General features: G+C 36.0%; 1 protein-coding gene and 1 long non-coding RNA gene across 18 annotated transcripts in view; one reads left to right on the plus strand and one right to left on the minus strand.

The window, feature by feature from the left end:
• The window catches only part of ROBO2 (roundabout guidance receptor 2), a 601,494-nt gene extending 596,745 nt beyond the window's left edge, over positions 1–4,749 (plus strand). For 16 of the 17 annotated variants that reach the window (XM_053220676.1, XM_027077544.2, XM_053220672.1 and 13 more), the window contains 2 exons: positions 788–988; positions 3,262–4,749. In XM_053220676.1, the coding sequence (XP_053076651.1) occupies positions 788–988; positions 3,262–3,263 (203 nt within the window). In that variant the 3' untranslated portion in view covers positions 3,264–4,749. The remainder of the gene's footprint in view (positions 1–787; positions 989–3,261) is intronic. The other variant, XM_053220671.1, reaches the window with a different exon arrangement.
• Positions 4,750–7,263: 2,514 nt separating this feature from the next.
• On the minus strand, positions 7,264–14,647 carry LOC128315138 (uncharacterized). Its single transcript, XR_008297588.1, has 3 exons — positions 9,573–14,647; positions 8,331–8,580; positions 7,264–8,036 (listed from the first exon to the last, which is right to left on the minus strand). It is a non-coding gene; the product is annotated as an uncharacterized LOC128315138 (long non-coding RNA).
• Between the last annotated feature and the right edge of the window lie 6,877 nt (positions 14,648–21,524).

The following is a 21,524-nucleotide window of genomic DNA, read 5'->3' on the forward strand; positions in this document are numbered from 1 at the left end:
AGAAAAACCATGTGATTATTGTGATTTCATAAAGACCATCTAAATAGAGTGGCAGTCATCACAGTAATTGTAGCTCAAATCTAGAAAGAAAGAAAAAAAAGGGGAGGTAGAGAAGGAGACAGGAAGAAAGAAGGAAAAAAAAATGTTTCAAAATATTAGGTATTTAATAATACACATAACGAGTTATTTGTAGAGAGTTTCTGCATTTAAAAAAACTTTTTATTTTCTATTTATCATTTGTTAAAATGTGTATCTCTCTTTTTCTTTTAAGTAAATACACAATCTTTAAAACAATGTGTTATATCCCAAGAAACAGCAAAAATTTAAGGAGCTTATTTTAACTAATACATGGTTCTTCATATTAATTGACTGGGAGAATGTCGCTATAATTTAAAGTGGAAAAACACCATGTTTATTCAGTCTTCATGGAAAAATTTAATTGGAGCCTCACTGAACTCCAGAAATTATGCTCAGAGATGCTTTTGTTAAACAATAAGTTTCGTTGTCTGCAGCTCTCTTTTGTAAAGAATTTAAATGTTCAAAGTGATATGTAATATTATATTTTTATCCCCAAATTTCCTTTGATTCAATCCTGTTTTAGTTCCTATTATAGGAAATGTTGGCACATGGAAATTCTTTTAATATCCGGGCCTTCTTAAACCTCTTATTTTTAATTTTACTAAAGAGTGAAATGGTAGAATAGCCCGTCTTAAACTTAATATTTAAAGTTAAATTTCTTTTGTCTCCATGTTGCTGTTTAGCTTAGCACTCTGTATTTCTTTTTCAGAGGAGACATTGGTGCCCTACAGCAAGCCCAGTTTCCCATCTCCAGGAGGTCACAGCTCATCAGGAACAGCTTCTTCTAAAGGATCCACTGGACCTAGGAAAGCCGAGGCTTTGAGGGGAAGTCACCAGCGCAATGCCAGCGACCTTCTTGACATAGGATACATGGGCTCAAATAGTCAAGGACAGTTTACAGGTGAATTATGTAAGTGCTTTAGGACATTTGAAAGGCTCTGATGATTCAGAACTAACATTGGGTTAATAATGCAGGGGAGGTAAAAGTTTTCCTTGATCCTCTTAGGGTCCCTGGTTGGGTCTGAAAATTAACTGATAAAGATAAACAGGAGAGGGGCGCCTGGGTGGCTCAGTCAGTTAAGCATCTGACTCTTGATTTTGGCTCAGGTCACGATGTTGCAGTTCATGAGTTCCATTCCCTCATCGGGCTCTGCACTGACAGTGCTGAGCCTACTTGGGATTCTCTCTCCCTCTCTATGCTCCTACCTTGCTCACACACTCTCTCTCAAGATAAATAAATAAAAACTTAAAAAAAAAGGATGAACGGGAGAAAAGCGTACATGGGTGCCTTCACAAGAGAATGAGTCATGACCCAAAGTAGTGACCAGAGCAGAAAGCTATTATATCTTTTAGACAAAGAAGCAATAAATTTGTGAAGGTTTTAGGAGACAGAAGGGTTTGGGTAGGAGCAGTCAACGGTAAAGAAGTAACTCGGAAGAAAAGGGTTAGTTTAAAAAGGTTTGTTTGCACAGTTTCTCAGCCCCCAAACTCCCTGTCCCTGGGAATAAGAATATCTTCCTTCTTCCTGGTACAAGGAGGGTATTTTTCACGTGGGAGTTTTAGGACCTGTTTCAGAGAAAAAAACGGGTTGAGGGAGGGAGGTCAGAGTGACCTTCCTGCTTCTGTTGGTTTCTCAAACTCTTTCAGCTTCAGATATTCAGTGTGCCAAGGTGTCATATTTGGCAGTAGTATGTCCTGAACCTCAACAATAATATTGGCACAATAAACAAATTTCAGAATAGTAGAAATGTTACTGTGCTATGAGAAAAAAATTGTTTATGACTTTGGGCAGTTTTGGTCATAATGTAGACCATTGCTATTTCCAGCTGTCGATTAAATAAACATTTCTTCTATTTCAAGTCTGACTTATACTATACAAAAATTGCCTATCTTTAGGCAATTAATTTTAATATTTATAAGTTAATTGTAGTTTTGTTTACCTTTTTAACTGAGCATATAAACAAAGGGAAACATATTGGCCCTTTGTTAGTTTTTAAAGAACCTCAAGAATTTTTCATTCCCTAGTTGATGTCTGTCTTTATTCATTTATTCATTTATGTATTTATGTATGTATGTATGTATGTATGTATGTATTCATAGAGAACCTGTGCAAGTGAGGGAGATAGAGAGGGCTGGGGGAGGGGTAGAGAGAGAGGGTGAGAGAGAATCTTGAGTAGGACCCACGCTCCACATGGAGCCACATGCGGGGCTCGATCTCACGACCCTGAGATCATACCTGAGCCAAATCCAAGAGTTAATGCTTAACTGACTGAACCATCTAGGTACCCCTATTTATTTGTTTCTTTCTTTCTTTATTTATTTTAAGAGTCAACTTTTTAAAGTTGATTTTTTATTTCAGTTCATTTGAAGTACTTTGATTATAATAACATTATATATATATATATATATATATATATATATATATATATACAATTTTCTTTTTGAATAAAGAGCCAGCATTGATAGTTAGTATAACTAATATATAAAAATATAATATCAGCTGACAGAGAAAGATAGGATGTCACAATATGTCACAGTAAGAAGCACTGAACTCTTGGTGTTAATTTTTTTCTTGAAATTGACTACTTCTGCTATCCAATGTCCAAATTATACTTGTTGAGTATTTTCAGCTGCTTATTTGAATTCAGCTTAAAAGCAATGCTGAAGGAACAGCCTTGGGTTCCAGTCTTAGCCCAGAACAAGTAAACTACCTTCCTAATCTCCATCCCCTTATCTTAAAAATCGCATTACTATTATGCTTACATCACAGACTGGGGGATGTCATGAAATAATGGAAAGTAAAAGTACTTTCAGACTGTAAGTTATTTCTTGACTAGAGTTAGCATTATTGTTTTCTATTAGTAATCTGATTATTAGTAAGATATGTTTATAATTTTTAATTTGAGTCATGACTACTTGGATTTTTCTTTGACTTTTAGAATAGTTAGAAATTCGCAAGAAGTGCAGAAATAGCTCTACCTGGAGTTTAAATCTCCAAGTGTTGCCGTTTCTTTTTCTTTCCCTTTCCCTAAGTCCATCTTCTTAACTTTACACACTCACCAAGGCTATCCGATGATGTTATCTTTGTTGATGATCTGTTTTGCTCTTTGTTATACTGGTCGGGATGAAAAACTACTTACGTTCAATACAAACTTATTTCTGATGTTTTTAATCTCTTTGTAGAGTAACTGAGAGGAGACATGCAAAGCTGCTCTGAAGGACCACCAGGTCTGAACTCATGGAAGTGATGACACTAAACAGTGCAATGAACAATTTCTTTATTTATGTACTATTAAAAGACTGTAAATGCAATGTAAAGACACACAGCCACACATATCCCACAGATATTTTACTTGTGTTCTTCTCTTAAGTACACCACCCACCTTAACTCTTTCTTGTCAGGAGTATATACAAAAGAAAGAAAACAAAACTCGCCCTCCAGGAAGAAAAGGATTTTCCTCTGTATATAATTTCTTTTGTGCGTTGCTATGCAAGCTCACTCTTTTTAGCTCTGTTCATACTATTGTCTGTTTTTATTGGTCTGTTGTACTATATGTGAATTAATAGGCTGTGGTGCCATATATTAACTTTTAATTGTGTAACTTTTATGTTTAAATTTTGCACTGCAATTTTATTTGGTGATAAGCACAAATCTCTACTCCTCGTGACATGAAGAACAAGACTGAATGTGAAGGGAGTTTCTGTACTGTAAGCTAGGCTGGATATGCTGGTTGGAACCAATCATGTGAGATGGTTTGCAGTTGGGGTGTAGAAACAGGAAGATGCAAAGGAACAGTGGTGTTGGCGAAGTCTTCCTTGAGTACCAGGGACTGAGTCAATAAAAAGAAAAGCAGAAAGGTGGCTTTTACTATTGACAAAACGCAGGGGTCAAAGAAGGAAATCTAAGTCTTAAGGCTAAATAGGTATTAAAATTTACACAGGTAGCAAAGATGTACTAAACTCGCTAAAAAGAGAAAGAAAAAGAAAATGAAAATAAAAGTTACATGTAGCATCAACTTTACCTGTCATTGTAATTGACCCATCTGAGAATTATAACAAGCAAAAGGAAATGAAGGTGTTTCGCAAGAGCTGTGTTTGTATTACAGTGTTTTCAAGAAGCATTTTCTGAATTACCATAATTAATCTCTCCAACTCATTAAGTCAGGATCTAATATGAAGTTCCCCAAGGAAACAAACAAAATGAACTCTAGAATATCTAGCAAATAGTTAAAGAGGCAATTTATTATTAGGACATACTCGGGCTGCTTCCAAATGCAAAAACTCTATTGCAATATCTTGTTTCATCTTTCTGATACATGTTCAGTACACACTAGAGGATAGAGCTGCATCGCTTAAATTTATGACTTTGAAAAAAATCATGCAGTCTATAGACAATTCTGTGTTTTGTTTGACTAAGAGGTGAAGTTCATGCCACCAGATGTATAGCCAAATTGTAAGTGCTTAAAAAGCAGTGCTCAGAGTATGTTCAGTTCACAGTAAGTAGATTTATCGAAAGAAACATTTTATGGTACAGTCTCAGAAATTGGCTACCGACTAAAATATGTTTGACCCATTTTGAATGAGTAAATTGAAAAGAAAAATTTTAAAGGAGAAACAATGCATGTTTATACGCTTTTTAAATAAAACCAAACCTCGTTAAGTGGACATTAATCACAGTGTCCTGCCTCATTTGTTGTCACGACTTTGAGAACAAGAAATTCCTGAACATCAGTCATGTATGGTCAAAATGAATATGGCTTCGAAATATATGTAGCCACTGTACGTGAATAGTGAAGCAGTCCAGTAGAAGAAAACTTCCCTGAAATTCCCACTTGTGACATTTTTCCATGTGCTGCCTACAACAGCTGTAAATTCGACTTCTAGTTATACTTTCTCATGTTTTCCCTACGATGTGCTCAGTAGTTGTACTCTGAAAAATATTCGATGTAACGATTAGAATCAATCGTAAAATATGGGACCCGCTTGAGTGATGATTCATACTCCATGCATTATTGTCTCAGCCACCAATTCTATGTCATATTTGTAATAGCAAAGGGATAACATAATTTGATGTTTCCCTTTTTTGTTTCCTGAGACTGCATCAAGACAGGCAAGAGTGGAGGAAACTAATGTTCTTTATGGGCCCCAATGTTTTTGGTGCCATGTGGTTCATTTCTTCACTGAAGAGAAAAACTATTCTGAAACATACTTATTAAATGCTGGAGCAACTTTCTATAATCAGTGCCTGATTTGAATGCAGTTTGGTTTCTCTGGGTCAGATTGTCCACGGAAGGTGAAAAGTTTCTGTGAAGAATGAGTACATAACATTCACAACAGTAGGATGTAAGGAATTTAATTTCTACTTATGCGGTTCCCTACTTCACCTCTTTCCGTTTAAAAACAAAGTTTTGTTCGTGTTCCCTCTTTATGCTATTCTATAACCCACTTTAGATTAAAGCTTTAGTTCATTACATTTATTACACATAGACTTTGTACCCTGGTAAAAGGTGTATGTGACTAATAAACCAAGACTTCAAAATTAGATTACGTGTATGCAAGTGACTTCGGGAATAACATAGGACATAGCCTTAAACCTTCTTATTTTCAGTGTATAAAAATTAACTGTTCTGGTTAGCTTTTGGCAACAGAGACCTTATGGTTGGTTACCTAGAATGTTCTTTTAGAATATTCCACATACCCTTTTAAATCTAATTTTAAATAAATTGGTCAGTAAAATCTTGCACCCAATATATCATCCTCACAGATTTAGAACAAGATCAAATGCTATGGCAATCCAAATGACTTCAGGAATCCCGGGAAAAAAATCAAAAGCTTTTGACAACTTGGTATATGTAAAAAGCTTCTAATCAACATAAGTCAGAATGTCATTAAAGAAATACACACATGTATGAGAACGTCATTTTTTTCATTTTGTAGCCCAGTCAATGAATGTCATTAGAAATCACTGAGCTCACTCTTCTTCAGGTCTAAACAAGGCCTGTATAAGTTGTCAGAGGGAAATCTGGATGAAAGAGAATGTAAACTTATCTCGCACTCTCAGGCAATGCCACGGTGCAGCCAGGCCCTGAACAATACAGCTCCATTCTCAACGCGCAAAGTCTCCATTGGGGAAATGCCCATCAGTGTCCCAGCTTAGGAATGCCTCAGTGTGTGCAGAGAGAGTCGCCCCACCCCTCCCCAGATCTTTTCCATGATGTATTTAAAGTGGGATAGTCCAGGGACTTGACAACAATGGATTCCTTCATAGGATTCGAACTCAGTACAAGGGAGCATATAGGAAAATCAAGACCAACACTTAAGATGTCATATAACCAAAGGGAAGTAAAAATGTTGCACGTATACTTGCTCTAACAAAACAGATAAAATGGTGTTCTTTGTCATAGTTTAATGCTCTGGGAATTTAAATATATCTTCAATGGGATTCAAGTTGAAAGTTTATATGAGCTTTGATAGAACACCTCCAATTTCTGTTCAACAAATTTAGGTAATTGTCCATTGACAACATAATTATAACAATGCCGATGAGCTCTAAACTGTGGTTTATCTTCGCCACTGGAAAGTGATTGTGTATCAGTATTAAAGATATGCAGATCCATGACATTCACTAATTTGTACATCTGCTTCTGTACATTGTATTTATCAAGTTACATGCCAAGAATTGGTGTAAAGCAACATGTCTTTCCACATTATCTTAGAGATGAAGTTACTTTTATTTTGCTTCTCTATAATGTGTACTTCAAATGGAACCCCATACCTTTTTTAAATGAATTTCAGTTTACTGATTTTTCTTATCTCATCATTTTCAAAATCATTTATTGTGACTTTAAAGTGTTGCAAGATAAGGGATTTTGTGGCCGTGGGTAGACTTTTTATACTTTGTTTTATAGATTGACTTTTTTTTAACTAGTTTGTTTAAGTCACCAAACAGCGTCCAAAATCTTAATGTGTTTCATTTGATGTTGTTAGACCGGAAAAGAAATTGGCATAAAATTGGTTAATAGTATTGTCAAAGAATTGTGTATTGTGTACTCACTGGGAAAAAATAAAATATATTCACATTTCAAATTTGTAAAAAAGCCATTTATGTAAAACAGACTTGCCTTGTAGAATAATCAAAACAGACCATACAGTCACTTGTGCAACACCCCGTTAATATTTTGTGACCAAATGCAAAATCTTATTTTCTCGTGTGGTAATGGGTTGGGCAGTGGTAAATACAAATTGGAACTGACTTATATAAATGACTATACTAATGACACTGATGAATATAAAAAAGCAATTGAAATCATAGATTCCACCCTATATGCCCTCCTTTTCAGATCTGAGCTTCCCCACCCCATAAAGACCTGCAGATGGTAGAATACAAACTTCTTGTCTACAAAATTACCTTAAAAATCATTCGTTAAATATAAATAAGTATGAGAATTGGAAGAAAGTGGATATTTCTTAATTGCCTTCGAGTAGCTAATGATAACTTTAAGATGATGGATGTTGAAAAGTTATCTTAGAGACTGGATAGAAAAGAAAAAGTCCCAATTTTATTATACTCCATGAATATTTCATTCTTTTTCACTAACTACACTTACAAGATCAAATTATTTCTAAAAATAAAAAAGAAGGTTATGCATTCTTTAAAATTATATAGTAATAGTAAAAGTGAAAAAAGGAACTTATTGAACTCTGAAGCAATTTATTAAAAAATATTTTTAAAGCACATGGTAAGTGGGTAATACACTTCAGAGTTTCATTTAAAATAAATTAACATGAAAATAAAATAGTATTGGAAGAATCACAAATAATGCCGCATTAATATAATACAATGGTAATCCATAATATGTGTGATTAAAGACAAATTTATCATTTACCTATATGACAAATACTAGAGGAATTACAAAACAATCATTGCTTTATTCAATCTGGGTGCATTACGGAAACACCTGAAAATGGCAAAAGTACAAAATTATCAGAAAGATTTATTAAAATGATACACTACACTCTCTTCACTATTATATATTAGCTATAGAAAAGATATATCCGTGTTGTCGGAAAGCATTTTAACAAGAAATAACACAATGTCGTCAATTTGTGAAAATGTATCTTATATCATCCAAAGAGAGTATCAGCCAAATTCATGATAAATCTCACTTCCTAACAAAGATGTGAAATAAAGCTGCAATAACTGAAAAGCACGTTGTAAGAATTCAAAAGAAAAGACACATGGAAAGACTTACCAGGAAAGGAAGATAATACGTTGTCTCCAAAAAGTTTCAGGAACTCTTTTACCTCGATGAATTTAGTGCAGTCTTGGTTTTGGTTTTCAGCCTTAGAGGGAATTTCCTTCAGGTGCAGAGAAGGAATTTGGTATAAGAGGGATGCCAAGCTGTCAAGGATCCCAGAGACAGATGCAAGACAATTGTATGGCTGGGTGTGACCTGCCTTTGTATCTCCCAGCTTACACACTTTCTCCTGGCAGCAGTTAAGCTACAAGAAATATATATATTCAGTTATCTTGGTAATTAATCAGAGACAGGCACTTTTATAATTCAAATACACTCACCTTGGGCTCTAGTTAATGTCCATGATAGGGAATTTGCAGGTCACTATAAATGCCCTTAGCTCATAACACCACAGCACCCTTTGCCTGGAAAATACCTTAATGGATGCAGCTTCTAGGTAGGAGACTTTTTTGGACAATTTTTATATGGTGTTTCTCTAGACAACATTTACCAATAATTTGTTTCTGACAAACGGTTTGGATTTTTTGTTGTTGCTGTTTTGGTTATTTATTCATTAGTTTTGCAAGCAAGTACTGAGACATTGTGCTAAGAAATATAGAACGTGGTTAAAACAGAAATAGCTTTTGCCTTCATAAATAGATCAGTATCTTCTATTAAGTACAGCCCTGATCTCTAGGAAAGTATCTTTTTGATGAATGTTTTTGAGCTAAGGGAAGAGAGACAATGAACAAGGCTTTTAAATATATTCTCAAGCAATAAAAGCTGCATTAGCTTCATTCATACCCCCTCACCCTGTCATATTATCCATATTCCAGTCTTTCTCAAAATAGTCTATGGAATTTTAATAGGTATTTTAAAAATAAAGAAGAAAAGAATGGATGAACATATAAAGAGATTTCTTTATTACTTGACTCCTTTTCAAAGTTGCTCAAATGTTATATAACATAGAAACCTTTGTCCTGAGGCATCTTGTGAAACTAGGAGTTTGGGACACTCACTTTGAGAAATACTCTCCTAGAAATCATCGTACTTCATTCTGTCCCTAGGCTCTGCATTAATGGTCCCAAAGTACCTTTGCCATTTTTTTGTCCCTTGCTGTGGTTTTTTTAAAGTCGGTATCAACTCATGACAAAGAAATGTGTGAATCTCAGGTATTCTGTAGAGATAACAAAGAAAAACTATTCAGTGAGAAATTGCATGTATCCTTCCCATTTATGACAAAGTGTAAGTACTTACCTGAGATCAGTATTTAGCACTTGGGCAACAGGTATGATTCCATTATGTTCTTTCACTGTTCCACAATCCTTTTGTAGGCTAAGTCTCCAAATCATTTGGCTAAATCCAAAGCATAAAAATACAATCATTGTCTCCCCTCACCCAGCTCCCAACTCTCACAAAAGGATAATGTACTCCTTTTTAAGGCTACTGTCTGATTATTGCAAAGTTCTACTTCAAATAGTGCTAAAAATAATTTCATAACAAAACAAATACCAAAAAAAACTAGGGAGAGAGGACTTACGATTTCTCGGTAAGACAATACAGAAGAACTAAGTCCCGGTGGAAAGCAAAATGCAGCCTATTAGTAATGATGAAAATGAGTGTACTCAGAAATAGATAAATATAAAAGTACAAAAGAGAAATTGAGGATTATTGTTACAGGAACTGTGGCCAGCATTAAGTATAAAAGAATATGATATAAGAGAAATTAAAGTGAAATGTAGGAAGGAAGGATTTAAATTTACTTAATTAATTTTGAGATGGTAGATGAATGCAACCAATAGATTAAAATGCCCCAACATAGGTGATTTGAGAGTAATTGCCTGTGGGTAATGGTTATTCTAATAAAAATGATGGAACAGACAAATGGAAGCAGCCTAAAAAAAAAAGACATAAACGGAGAAGAACATTCAGTTTAAAAAGAGGGATTAAAACATTTTCAATAAATGTGCAAGCATTTCTTGTGCAAGTAATTGTCCACCAAGGATTACACCTTGTTTTCATTAATGTTGGTGATACTATTTTTTTTCCTAGCATTTTCCTGATATATATTCCACAACTGTACCTAAAAAGTATGACACAAACACCCATATACGTATGACAACTTTAAAGAACATGTGTGCTAAATATCTAATACCATCTAAGTCCTAAAATAATTTGAATAGTTATTAAAAAGGTTAAAATTTATAATGATGATAACTGTTTTCATCAATGAATCGTAAGTAGAAAGATATTTTGAATCTGTTCTAATAATAAGCCAAATAAAAAGAATTATAAAACTTAAAATGTATTGTATAACCAATGCATGTCATAGGAAATTCACACATCCGTGTACACAAACACATACACATATCCACACACATATCCACACACACACACACACACATGCATATATACACATGTACATATATGAATAGTTTTCAATTCAGTAGAATCTAAGATATGATGAATAGACTCATAGACTTTGAAAAACGGACACCAACAAAGACTATGGGGGTCAAGATAGGTATTCCAGACAGAACAATTTTTCTGATAATCTCTATTTTTCTAGGCAAATTACATATGCATTTATACATACATATACACATTTTTATGTGCATTTATGTTTATATATATGCATTTATATTTGCATATATGTATACATACTCTCATTTTATATGTGTATTTATATTTATATGTATTATATACATCACATATATATAATACATACATATGTATATATGAAGGAATGGGTATTTTGTTGTTCAAATGACCAAATGTTTTAAGATGAATAAACAAATGTTGTATACACAGTATTTTGCTTGGCACAATATAGTGGGGGCTGGCAATAACAAATAATAGAATCTCATAAACTAGTTGGAGGGCAATATAAAGCACAGAGTGAACATTTTATTAGAAGTAGAAAGTGAAGCAAATCATAAGACAGTGTTTTAGAAATCAATTTGAGGAGTTAACAGGTAGGAGGAGGCATAGAGGATGCGTATGGGCACGTGAGACTTCAGTGATAAAAGAGTTTGAGTTGCTATTGATTGTAAGGATTTGATAGAAGATAGGCTGGAGGAGACCCAGCAGACATGATACAGTCTCTAGCCTACAGGAAACTACAGTCTAATGAAATAACCAGTGAACTGAACCAACATTTCCAATTTGGTGGAATGCAAGGTATGATAAATATACACAGAGTGTTACTGTGGCATATGGAAGGTGGGTACCTAATTCAGATTCAGACTCCAGGAGTTAAGATAGGCATCCCAGACTGAATAATGCCTCAGACAGTCTCTGTTCCTTCTAGACAAAGGAGATAAATATGGGCTTCAACTTTCCTCTGCAAAAGCATGGAGCCTTGAGATGCTACAGCATTGTAAATACAGAATAGTAAATGGTAAGTGGAATAGTCAATAGTATGGAATGTTTGGAAAACAACAATAGAACAAAGAGACACTGGGGAAGAAAGAGTGAATGGGATGAAAAGAGTTAGACTAAGAATGCCTACACTTAGGACGTAACAAAACACAGTCTCCTACGACCACTTCACATGCTTCCTTTTCCATTCTGGGGATGTAAGGACACCTCATCCTCAAAGGGGATTTGTGCTTTTGTAAATGGGAAAATTCAATTCTACCTCCAAATTTTATGTATCCAAACTAGCCATGCATGTGGTATGTTTCCCAATGAAGAATGTTATATAAGCTGAAATCGACAAACAAAATAAATATCATAATTATAACAGAGTGTGAAATATCCCCATTTAGAAAGTGTATAGTTTCATGTAAACAATAACGAGAAATACCAGACAGAAGCAGAATGAGACCATTTATGATTAATACAATACAATCCCAAATGGGGCAGAGCGACTCTCTACACATACGCAACTGAATGCGGCAGAGCCAAGCCAGACCCCAGGGCTCAAATAGGAACTTCATTAGGGAAAATTAAGGACAATACACAATGCTGATAAATCTTGCAACAATAATCTGCCTGAGGACCAACTACAAAAGGAGCAAAAACAAATAAAACTATATCCTGGAAAGAATACATGAATGAAAACAAGGATAATAATGTGCAATAAAACTTAGAAGGGAAAAATAGATTTGAAAGCAAATCTTGGTCTTCCTGCCTTTCCTTCCTTCCATTCTGTTTTCCCCCAGGATCCTAATGAGTTGTTGATTATCTCTTTTTAAAGAACAACTACAGAAAAGCTTAGAAACGTGAAAAATAATTAGAGCATGGGACTAAGTATGGATAATTATGAAATGGCAATATATAATTAATCATCAATTCCCTGCAAATTTCTCTTTTAAAATGACTCCATAGTTTTAAAATGCACAAGAACTTTAATGTTGTGTTACCCACCCACATGCATAAACACACACAAACAGCATGCAAAACTATTTTCTGACCAAATATACTTGCTCTGAGACTTAGAGGCAATATTCAACCTACTCTGGAGTGTGAGTTTGCTAGATTGGCTCCCCAGGCATAAACTATACCTGCTCCACACTTTATTTGATATCTGTCTTTAGTTCTAGCTTGTCATCAGGGATTTTCAAGTTTTCTGTGTTTGAATTTAGTGCTATTAGAGATGATTTTTTCCCCTTGAAGACACGTATATTTATTTTCCCAACCATTTGAGACTTTCTAAATAAAGATTGTGAAAAATTTAAAAATGTACGGCACTAAAACACCATGGCTTCTACTCCTTTTGCAACTGCCAGTTTCTGACACAACGCCGAATTGAAGGGCTGCCTAAATATTGAATTGATTTGAATATCCTGGCACCCACTGAATTATTTTACCACATTAAGTTGAATGGCATTGTGACTTTCCTTGTAAAAGCATTTATTCCATTTGACTAAATACCCTAAGAGCTTAAAGTCTAAACATTTTGCAAAATAAGCTAATTAGTCTTGGAAACATAATGGAAGGCAACAAAAATGTGTTTAGAAGCTACCAGTCACAGGGCTGTTGAATGGTAAGTTTGGACTTAACTCCACCTAAGAGGAGCACAACATCATACCACATCATTTTACCTCTTTATGTCAAAGTAAATAGCATAAAATTCCTCTGAAGAGACAAACATTTATTCTGCTAAAATCTCAAGCAAGCAAAAACTTAGCAGGAGATTTTTTTGTATAAATGATGGGTAAGCCAGTAGCACTATCTTCAACTGCAGCTTTGAAAAAGTCAGAGGACTATTATTCAAAGAGATCATTTTTTAATATAAACCCTTTATACAAGCTGAGGGTTGAAGTCACAGTAAATATTACGTATTCAAGGCAATTTTATTGGTGGTGTTAAACTGTAGGCGGTAGACCAGTTTTTTTTTTTATACCTGGGGAGGTCAATCCACTTAAGCAGCATATACTTAGGGAGCAAATAGAGTCAATATTTTCCTATGAGAAGATCCTTGTACCACCTTAAGCATTTACCAAATGCCTGAATGTGGCATTATATGGAAGAAATTGTCCTTGAGCTAAAAATGATACTGGCATATGCTCCCACAAAAGAACTTCCCTCTAAAGGAACTCAGCTATGCTATGGAATATGCAGTACATTCGTTGAACCCCCCCAGAAGTCACTGAATATACTCAGGAAACAAGACACTCATCAATGAAATGAGTGAAACTACATTTCTCCATACAGGTGTTGATGAATGTGCCATATACACACTGGTTTTCCTCAGTACAGGATGGTTCAGGGGCAATTATCAGGCAAAACAGGGAGGTTTCAGCCTTATTAACATTTCAATTCTGGTTTCTTGTTTATTACTATCATAAGAGTATTAATTTCTTTTTCCTAACTGCCAATCCAAGTTGTTAAGGTTCATATTAAACACAAGGAGTAAATTATAAGAAAAAATATAATTTTTATTTTCAAAACTGTCATTAGAACACCCCTGCATCAGATAAAGCTTTTGGATGCAGACAGAATATGCCCCCCCAAAAATGGTTTAAAAATACAGATTTAATATAACTTAACACGTTGCCAATGTGTAGTTTCAGAGTAGATGCAATGAATGAGTTGGCAACAAAATAAATATAATTAGTTATGGAATAATGTTGCCCCAGTCCTACCCACTCTTTCTAATTAAATTAAGAAAAAAATGGCAGAGTGTTAAAGCTATATTCAAAACATTTTTTTTTTTCATTTGGAGATACAATCATACAAAAGGAGACTTTTTTGTGATGTTAATTATTTTCAAGAGATCATGTTTCATACAGATTCTGAAAAATTCTAGCAGAAATAGATATCTTGAGATCTTTCCAGATTTATGTGAATCATCAGACATTTTAGAAAAGATGGAGTTAGTGGGCTGCTAGAGGGACCAGACAACAATAATAATAATAAAATAAATTGTATAATATGGATAACCTAGTGGTTCTACCTGGGGTGTCCTTGAGACACTTTCAGAGGGACTGTGAGGTCAACACTATTTTTATTATAATATTAAAATGCTATTTGTCTTTTTCATTGAGTCTATACTTACAATGAGAATGCAAAAGTAGAGGTAGGTCTGTTACCCTTGTAGCACAAATCAAATTAGTAGCATCAAACTGTATTAGAAGTCATTGTATTCTTCACTGTAGCTTTTGTATTAGTTCTTAGGATTACCATAGCAAAATATCACAGACTGAGTTAAAAACTAAAATTTATTTCCTCACCGTTCTGAGAACTAGAAATCCAAGGTCTAAATATCGGCAGTTAGTTTCTTCTGATCCCTCTCTCCATGGCTCGTGGGTAGCTGACTTTTTCTTGTGCCTCTATATGGTCCTCCCTCTGTATCCTAGTATCCTCCACTTACAAGGACACAGGATTAAGGCCCACTCTAATGTCCTCATTTTACTTTATTTACCTCTTCAAAGACTCCATCTCCAAATACAGTCACATTTTGAGGTACCACTGTTTAGGAATTCAACACTTGCATTTGGGGTGGGGAGCTGAATTCAGCCCATGGTATTCACCATCACACAATTCTCATTAAAAAAAAATAATAATAAGAGTATTTGATGATGCAGTAAAAAGTATTAACTCTGTTAAATCTCAAACCCTGAGTACGCATCTTGTTATGTGTGATGCAGTAGATAGGAAGCACCCACGAAGCACTTCGGCTTTATACCAACATATGAATGGGAGTTCCAAGATAAACCATGTGTGGGACTGAAGTAACCACTTTTTAAAATAGAACATACTGACTTAAAATAACTACTGCCTATTTGAACATTCAACAGACTTGTTTTTTCAAAAATGGAAGAAGTGAGCCTAACACTTCAAGCAAATATGAGAGTATTATTAATGAAAACATTTGAGCTTTCAAGAAAAAATTAGAATTTTTGAAAATTTGCCCGGGCTACCATGCAGTTGACAACGTTCTAATACCTTAAAGGCTTTTCTAGTGATACTGGCAATGATATTAGTGTATATGATTTTCGATCTGTAACAAAATGAGGCTGCAATTAGAAGATCTGCATAACTCAGTGAGTCAATATTTTCCAAATGGCCACAGCATGATATTTAAAATTTTGCATAGACAAAGGATTTATTCAAAGTGCATGATAGACTAATGGATTTTAATGTAACAGAGTTTTAAAAGTTCAGTGATATGGCTACAAATTTTACGTTGCAACTTAATTTCAGAAAATTCCACTTGTCAAGTTTGATATGTTATCAAAAAGACTATTCATTGTTATCTGAAAAGACTATTAAAATACTCCTCCTTTTCCAACTACATATCTTTGTAAGGCAGAATAGAAGAACAGGTGTGCCTAACTGTTGGACTGTTCTCCTCCTGCTGAGGCATTGGAGGGACCATGTGTTTCTGGGATTGAAGTTACAAGATTCTGAAGATCCCATAGGCCTGGATGACTCAGTGAGTAGTTGGAGCAGATTCCCATGATGGACATATGCCATTAGTGAACAGAACTGGCTATACAGTGTGTACGGCCTGGTGCAAATGTGAATGTACTGAATGAATGCCATTGAATTGTACATTTAAAAGTGGCAAAAATTCATGTTATGTATATTTTACCACAATTTAAAAACAATCTCTAAGAATACCAAGATGACTAAAGCAGTTAAACCAGACATTGGCCCTTCTTGAGCATGAGGTCCTCTGTCACTGCCTATGTTGCAGGCTCATGAAGTTGGCCTTGCTAGTAAGAAATAACCTCATTGCATGAAGCCATTGGGATTTTAGTGTTATTTATTATCACAGTATCACCTGAAATATCCTGACTAACAAAGAGCTAAAAAAGGCTTAACTAAAGAAATCACTTTCTAAACTAACATCCAAAGAATAAATAATAATTAGCAAAGTGAATAGAAGGATTGCTCGAGGAGAAGGAATGGTATATGCTAACACCCTTAGTGAGGAAAGAGAATCGCAAACACAACATAATGATACCCCATTTGTTGGATATTGCTATTGTCCCTCCAAAATACTCTTCACCATCCAGCTTTCTGCCCCAGGAGATGACTGGTATAGGTTATAACAATGGATTCCCTTAACTTTGGCTCGTAGTTAGATTTGGCCACTGCAGAGCTCTGATTTTTCTTTTTTAAAAGTTGAGGGAAGAATAAAGAAGTTAGGATAGTTTTTTCTCTGGCCCTTTCTATGGGGGTGCCTCAGGCAATGTCCTTCCACTAAAGACCACTTTTTCTTTCAAGTCTTCTCCAAAGGGATCTTTCTTCCCAGGTTCCATAGCCACTGCTATTCCACAATCTTTTTTGGTCCTAAGTATGGTAGCACTTTTTGGGTGTGGTTTCAATCTATCTTACATATTTGTATATAGTTTTTCTACTGAGCCATCATTGAATTATCTTGTTTTAACAGTTGTCATATTGTTCCCATTTGGGCCCATTGTGATAATGCCAATATCACAGAGCATAGAATGAATATGGTTTAAGATATGGTTAGACAGCAATGTAGAGCCCAAGTTCATGTGGATATGTTAAGCAGTTTTGCCCATCATTTTTTAAGAGAAGTCACTGAAGTACATGCTGAAGGCATGTTGTAAATGTAGGTACACTTGTTAGAAGAAAACTATTACCACATGTTACATTTGAAGAAAAATACAACATAGACTTTGTTACAGTGGATATATTAATCCTCACACCTTACATGTTTAAATCCATTTTTTTTCTGCAAAATCAATCACAAAACTTTTGTCATTAGTCTGTAGAGAGAATTATAACATATATGAGTTGGAGAATAAAGTAACCAACTCAGCTGCCTTCTCCATAGAAGAACAAAAGTGTATAATTAGTCTAGAAAGATGGCCCAAGAGGTAAGAGGGCACATGTTTTTTAGGTTTAATTATCTCTAAACTCTGGGTAATTACCCATAATTTCAAAGTAAATTTCAATTGCATTACCTGGTTTATATTTTCTTCATTCCTGTAAAGAAATTTGCATCATACTTCTTTTATAGTTAGAAGAAATTATTTCAGCTACCAGTTGAACTATAGGTTTGTACCTCATTGTGGCTAATAATGGCACCTAATTAAAATACCTTGACTAGCTAGAATAGTTGGTTAACACCTGGAATAATTTATTATAATAAAAGGAAATCATGTTATCCATTCATATCTGTTCATGTCCATTTACTAAACCCCAGAAATATTTGTTTCCTTTTCATCAAGTTGTGTTTTAGAAAAAGTTGTATGTTGTGAACAGTCTCCCTAGGAACTGAATTATGTCCCCTCCTCTCCCAATCATATATTGAAGCCCTAACTCCCAATGTGACTGTACTTGGAAAAAGGGCCTTCAAGAGGTAATTGAAGTTAAATGAGGTCATTAGAATAGGGCCCTAATCCAATAGGACTGGTAGTCTTATAAGAAGAGTAGAAGGGTAGAAAAGAGGCCTGCCACAGAGGAAGGGCCATGTGAGGAAACAGCATTAAGGAGGCTAGCTGCAAGCCAGGGAGAGATCTTTCCCCAGAGAGCAACCTAGCTGGACCTTGATCTGAGACTTCCAGCCTCCAAAAGTGTGAAAAACATATTTCTATCATTTAAGCCACCCATTTATGGTATTTGTTATGACAGCCAAATCTGACTAATACAGATCTGCGGACTGAGATATGGAGTCCTACCATTATAAATACCTAAAAATAAGGAAGTTCCTTTGGAACTGAGTAATTTTTTTTTTTGCGGCGGGGGGAGGGGTTTAATATTTTTAATGTTTATTTTTGAGAGAGAGACAGCACCAGCGGAGGAGGGACAGAGAGAGAGAGAGTGAGAGAGAGAGAGAGAGAGACAGACAGAATCCAAAACAGTTTCCAGGCTCTGAGCTGTCAGCACAGAGTCCGACGTAGGGCTCAAACTCACAAACCATGAGATCATGACCTGAGCGGAAGTCAGACACTTAAGCGCCTGGGCCACCCAGGTTCTCCTGATGGGTTTTGAGGTGCATGCTAGAACAAGCCAAGATTGAGGAGAAGGGACTGTTGATAGAAATATTGATGCTAAAAGTAATTTTGGTGGTAGCTCAAAAAACAAAGCAGAGGAGAGCTGAAGAGAAGGTTTCCATCTTCTTACAGAAGACATAAATCATGAACAGATTGTTGGTCAAAATATGGACATTAAAGACCATTCTGGTGAGATCTTAGATGGGAAGGAGAAATAGGTTATTAGAAACTGGAAGAAAAGCAATCATTATAAAGTGACAAAGAACTTGGTGGAATTGTGTGGATATTCAAATGTTTGTCAAAAGTAGATCTTACCAGTGATGAAATTGGATATTTAGTGGAGGAGACTTCTAAGCCAAGTATCGAAGAAGTGGCTTGCTTCATCTTGACTGTTTATACAGTAAAATGCACAAGGAGAGAAAGAGATGAAATAAAGAATAGATTGTTAAGCAAAAAGTAACAAGAACTTGAAAATATGGAAAATTCTCAGCCCGTGTATATTGCAAAAAATGAGAAAGTTGGTTCTGAAAAGAACACAAAGGGTATGACCAAAATCCAGTTGATAAAGCGATTAGTTTGAGTGTGGGGTGACCCAATTGGGTGAAGGAATTCACCTAAGGTAGAACAATGGAGATAGAAGTTTACTGAATACACTACAAGGGAATGGCAGGCAGGACACCAAAGGAGAGACGGTATGCCATGTGGCGGGGGGGGGGCTGTGTCTAGCGGGAAAAGGTATGGGAACATATGGGATTTTCCTTTTTTGGTACCTGGGCCTGGTTGTAAGTAGACCATTGGTCAGCTAGGGCTTATGGATATTATGAGGTGGGTCAGCTTATGAGCCTGTTTGTATTCAGCCCAGTGGTTGTTACAGTGGGTCCTTTTACCTTATTCAGGTCTCCATCGCTCAAGACTGTTGTCCAAAAGTGGCCTCTACAAGTATAAAGCATGATTTTAATCACCCATCTCAGTAGAAGGCAGGATCAGAGATGGCATTATGCCAGCAGAAACACCAGACAGAAACAGAAAATAGGAGGGATTGAAGGAAAGCTGCAAACATATGTGTTAAACTTTGAGAAAAAGGAAGATTGACCCGAGAGTCAGCTCAGAGATCATGAGAGATGCCATTCCCACCATAGTCCCAGGGGCAAGACTATTTATGCCTACTTTTCATTGGACAAAGAGGCCATCACTGATAACTGCATGAACAAGCCCCCCTGCATGGGTAGGATGGGACTCCAGCAGCAAAGGAAGAAGGATGCCCTAAAGAGTCAGGGGGTGACACTGCAGCCCAGTAGGCCTGGAAGGCAGGGCATTAAACAAAAGGGGATTATTTTTGAGATTTAAGATTGAATGGAATTTGCACTCCCACGTTTTGGACTAGGGTGGGGCCTGTCACCCTTTCTTCTTTCCAGTTTCTCCTTCTTAGAATGAGAATGTCCCACCTAGGCCTCTCTTACCATGGTAACTTGGAAGTACATACTTTGCTTTCACAGATTCAGAGCTGACAACGAATTTTGCCTCAGGATGAATCATACCTTGAGTCTCATTCATACCTGACTTAGATGATATTTAGATGGGAGTTTGGACCTTAGAATTTCTAAAGTAATCTTTTTAAATGTTTATTTATTTTTGAGAGAGACAGAGACAGAATGTGAGTGGGTTAGGGACAGAGAGAGAGGGAGACACAGAATCCGAAGCAGGTTCCAGGCTAAGTTGTCAGCACAGAGCCTGACACGGGGCTCAAACTCACGAGCTGTGAGATCATGACCTGAGCCAAAGTCAGATGCTCAACTGACTGAGCCACCCAGGCGCCCCTTGGACTTTAGAATTTAGACTTGATGCTGAAGTGAGTTGACTTTTTGGGCTGTTGAGGTAAAATTAATGTATTTTTCATGTGAGAAAGGTACAAACTTTAAGCTATGAAATGAATTCTCACCTAAAATTTCTGTTAAAACTCTAACCCTCTGTGATTGTATTTGGAGAAGGGGCCTTTAGGAGGTAATTAAGGTTAAATATGGTCCTAGGGTGGAGCCCTAATCTGTCATCGTTGTTTATTTTATAATAGAAAGAGATATCTTTCCCTCTCTCCCCCTCTCTTTCCACATGCCACAGAGGGAAGGCAATGGTAGGAAGTAGCAAGAAGACAGCTATCTGAAAGCCAGGAGAAGAGTTCTCTCTAGGAGCCAAGTCTGCTGACCGTTTGAAGCTGGGTTTTCTAGCCTCCAGAACTATGAGAAAGTAAATCTCTGTTGTTCAATCCACACAGTTGGTGGTATTTTATTATGGCAGCCTGAGCAGGATAATACAAGACTTATTTTAAAACTTCAGATAATGAAAAGAGAAAAAGAAAAAATTCCTGTCTCCCTCACCTGAATGCATCCTATGTAGGTTTTTTTTGTTTGTTTGTTTGTTTTAGCTGAATCAGTACTAGTTTCTGTCAGAAGCCTGGGTTTGGGGGGTAGGGTGAAGCAGGAATAAAATAATGTGATGCCCTGGCACTACTACTCTCCCCTATTTTTTAAGCCAGATGGTTCACAGTGCTACAGCAGGATTCTCCTGGAAGACTATTGTTATAAGAATCACTTGGCAGTAGCTTTTCTTCCCCTCCACCAGTTGCCAGGGCAACTCAAGTATTGATTACTGTCTTTTTGCTTCTGTCAGTTCCCTTTGCCCTATCTTCTGAGTTTGCTGACATACATCTAAACGAAGTGATATGTAGGTGTGGTGTGTGCATGTGTATAGATGAATATGAAAGTGACTGAGTCACATGCACTCATCTGACCAT

This window comes from Acinonyx jubatus, chromosome C2, assembly GCF_027475565.1.
Source record: "Acinonyx jubatus isolate Ajub_Pintada_27869175 chromosome C2, VMU_Ajub_asm_v1.0, whole genome shotgun sequence".
Classification (NCBI taxonomy): Eukaryota; Metazoa; Chordata; class Mammalia; order Carnivora; family Felidae; genus Acinonyx; species Acinonyx jubatus.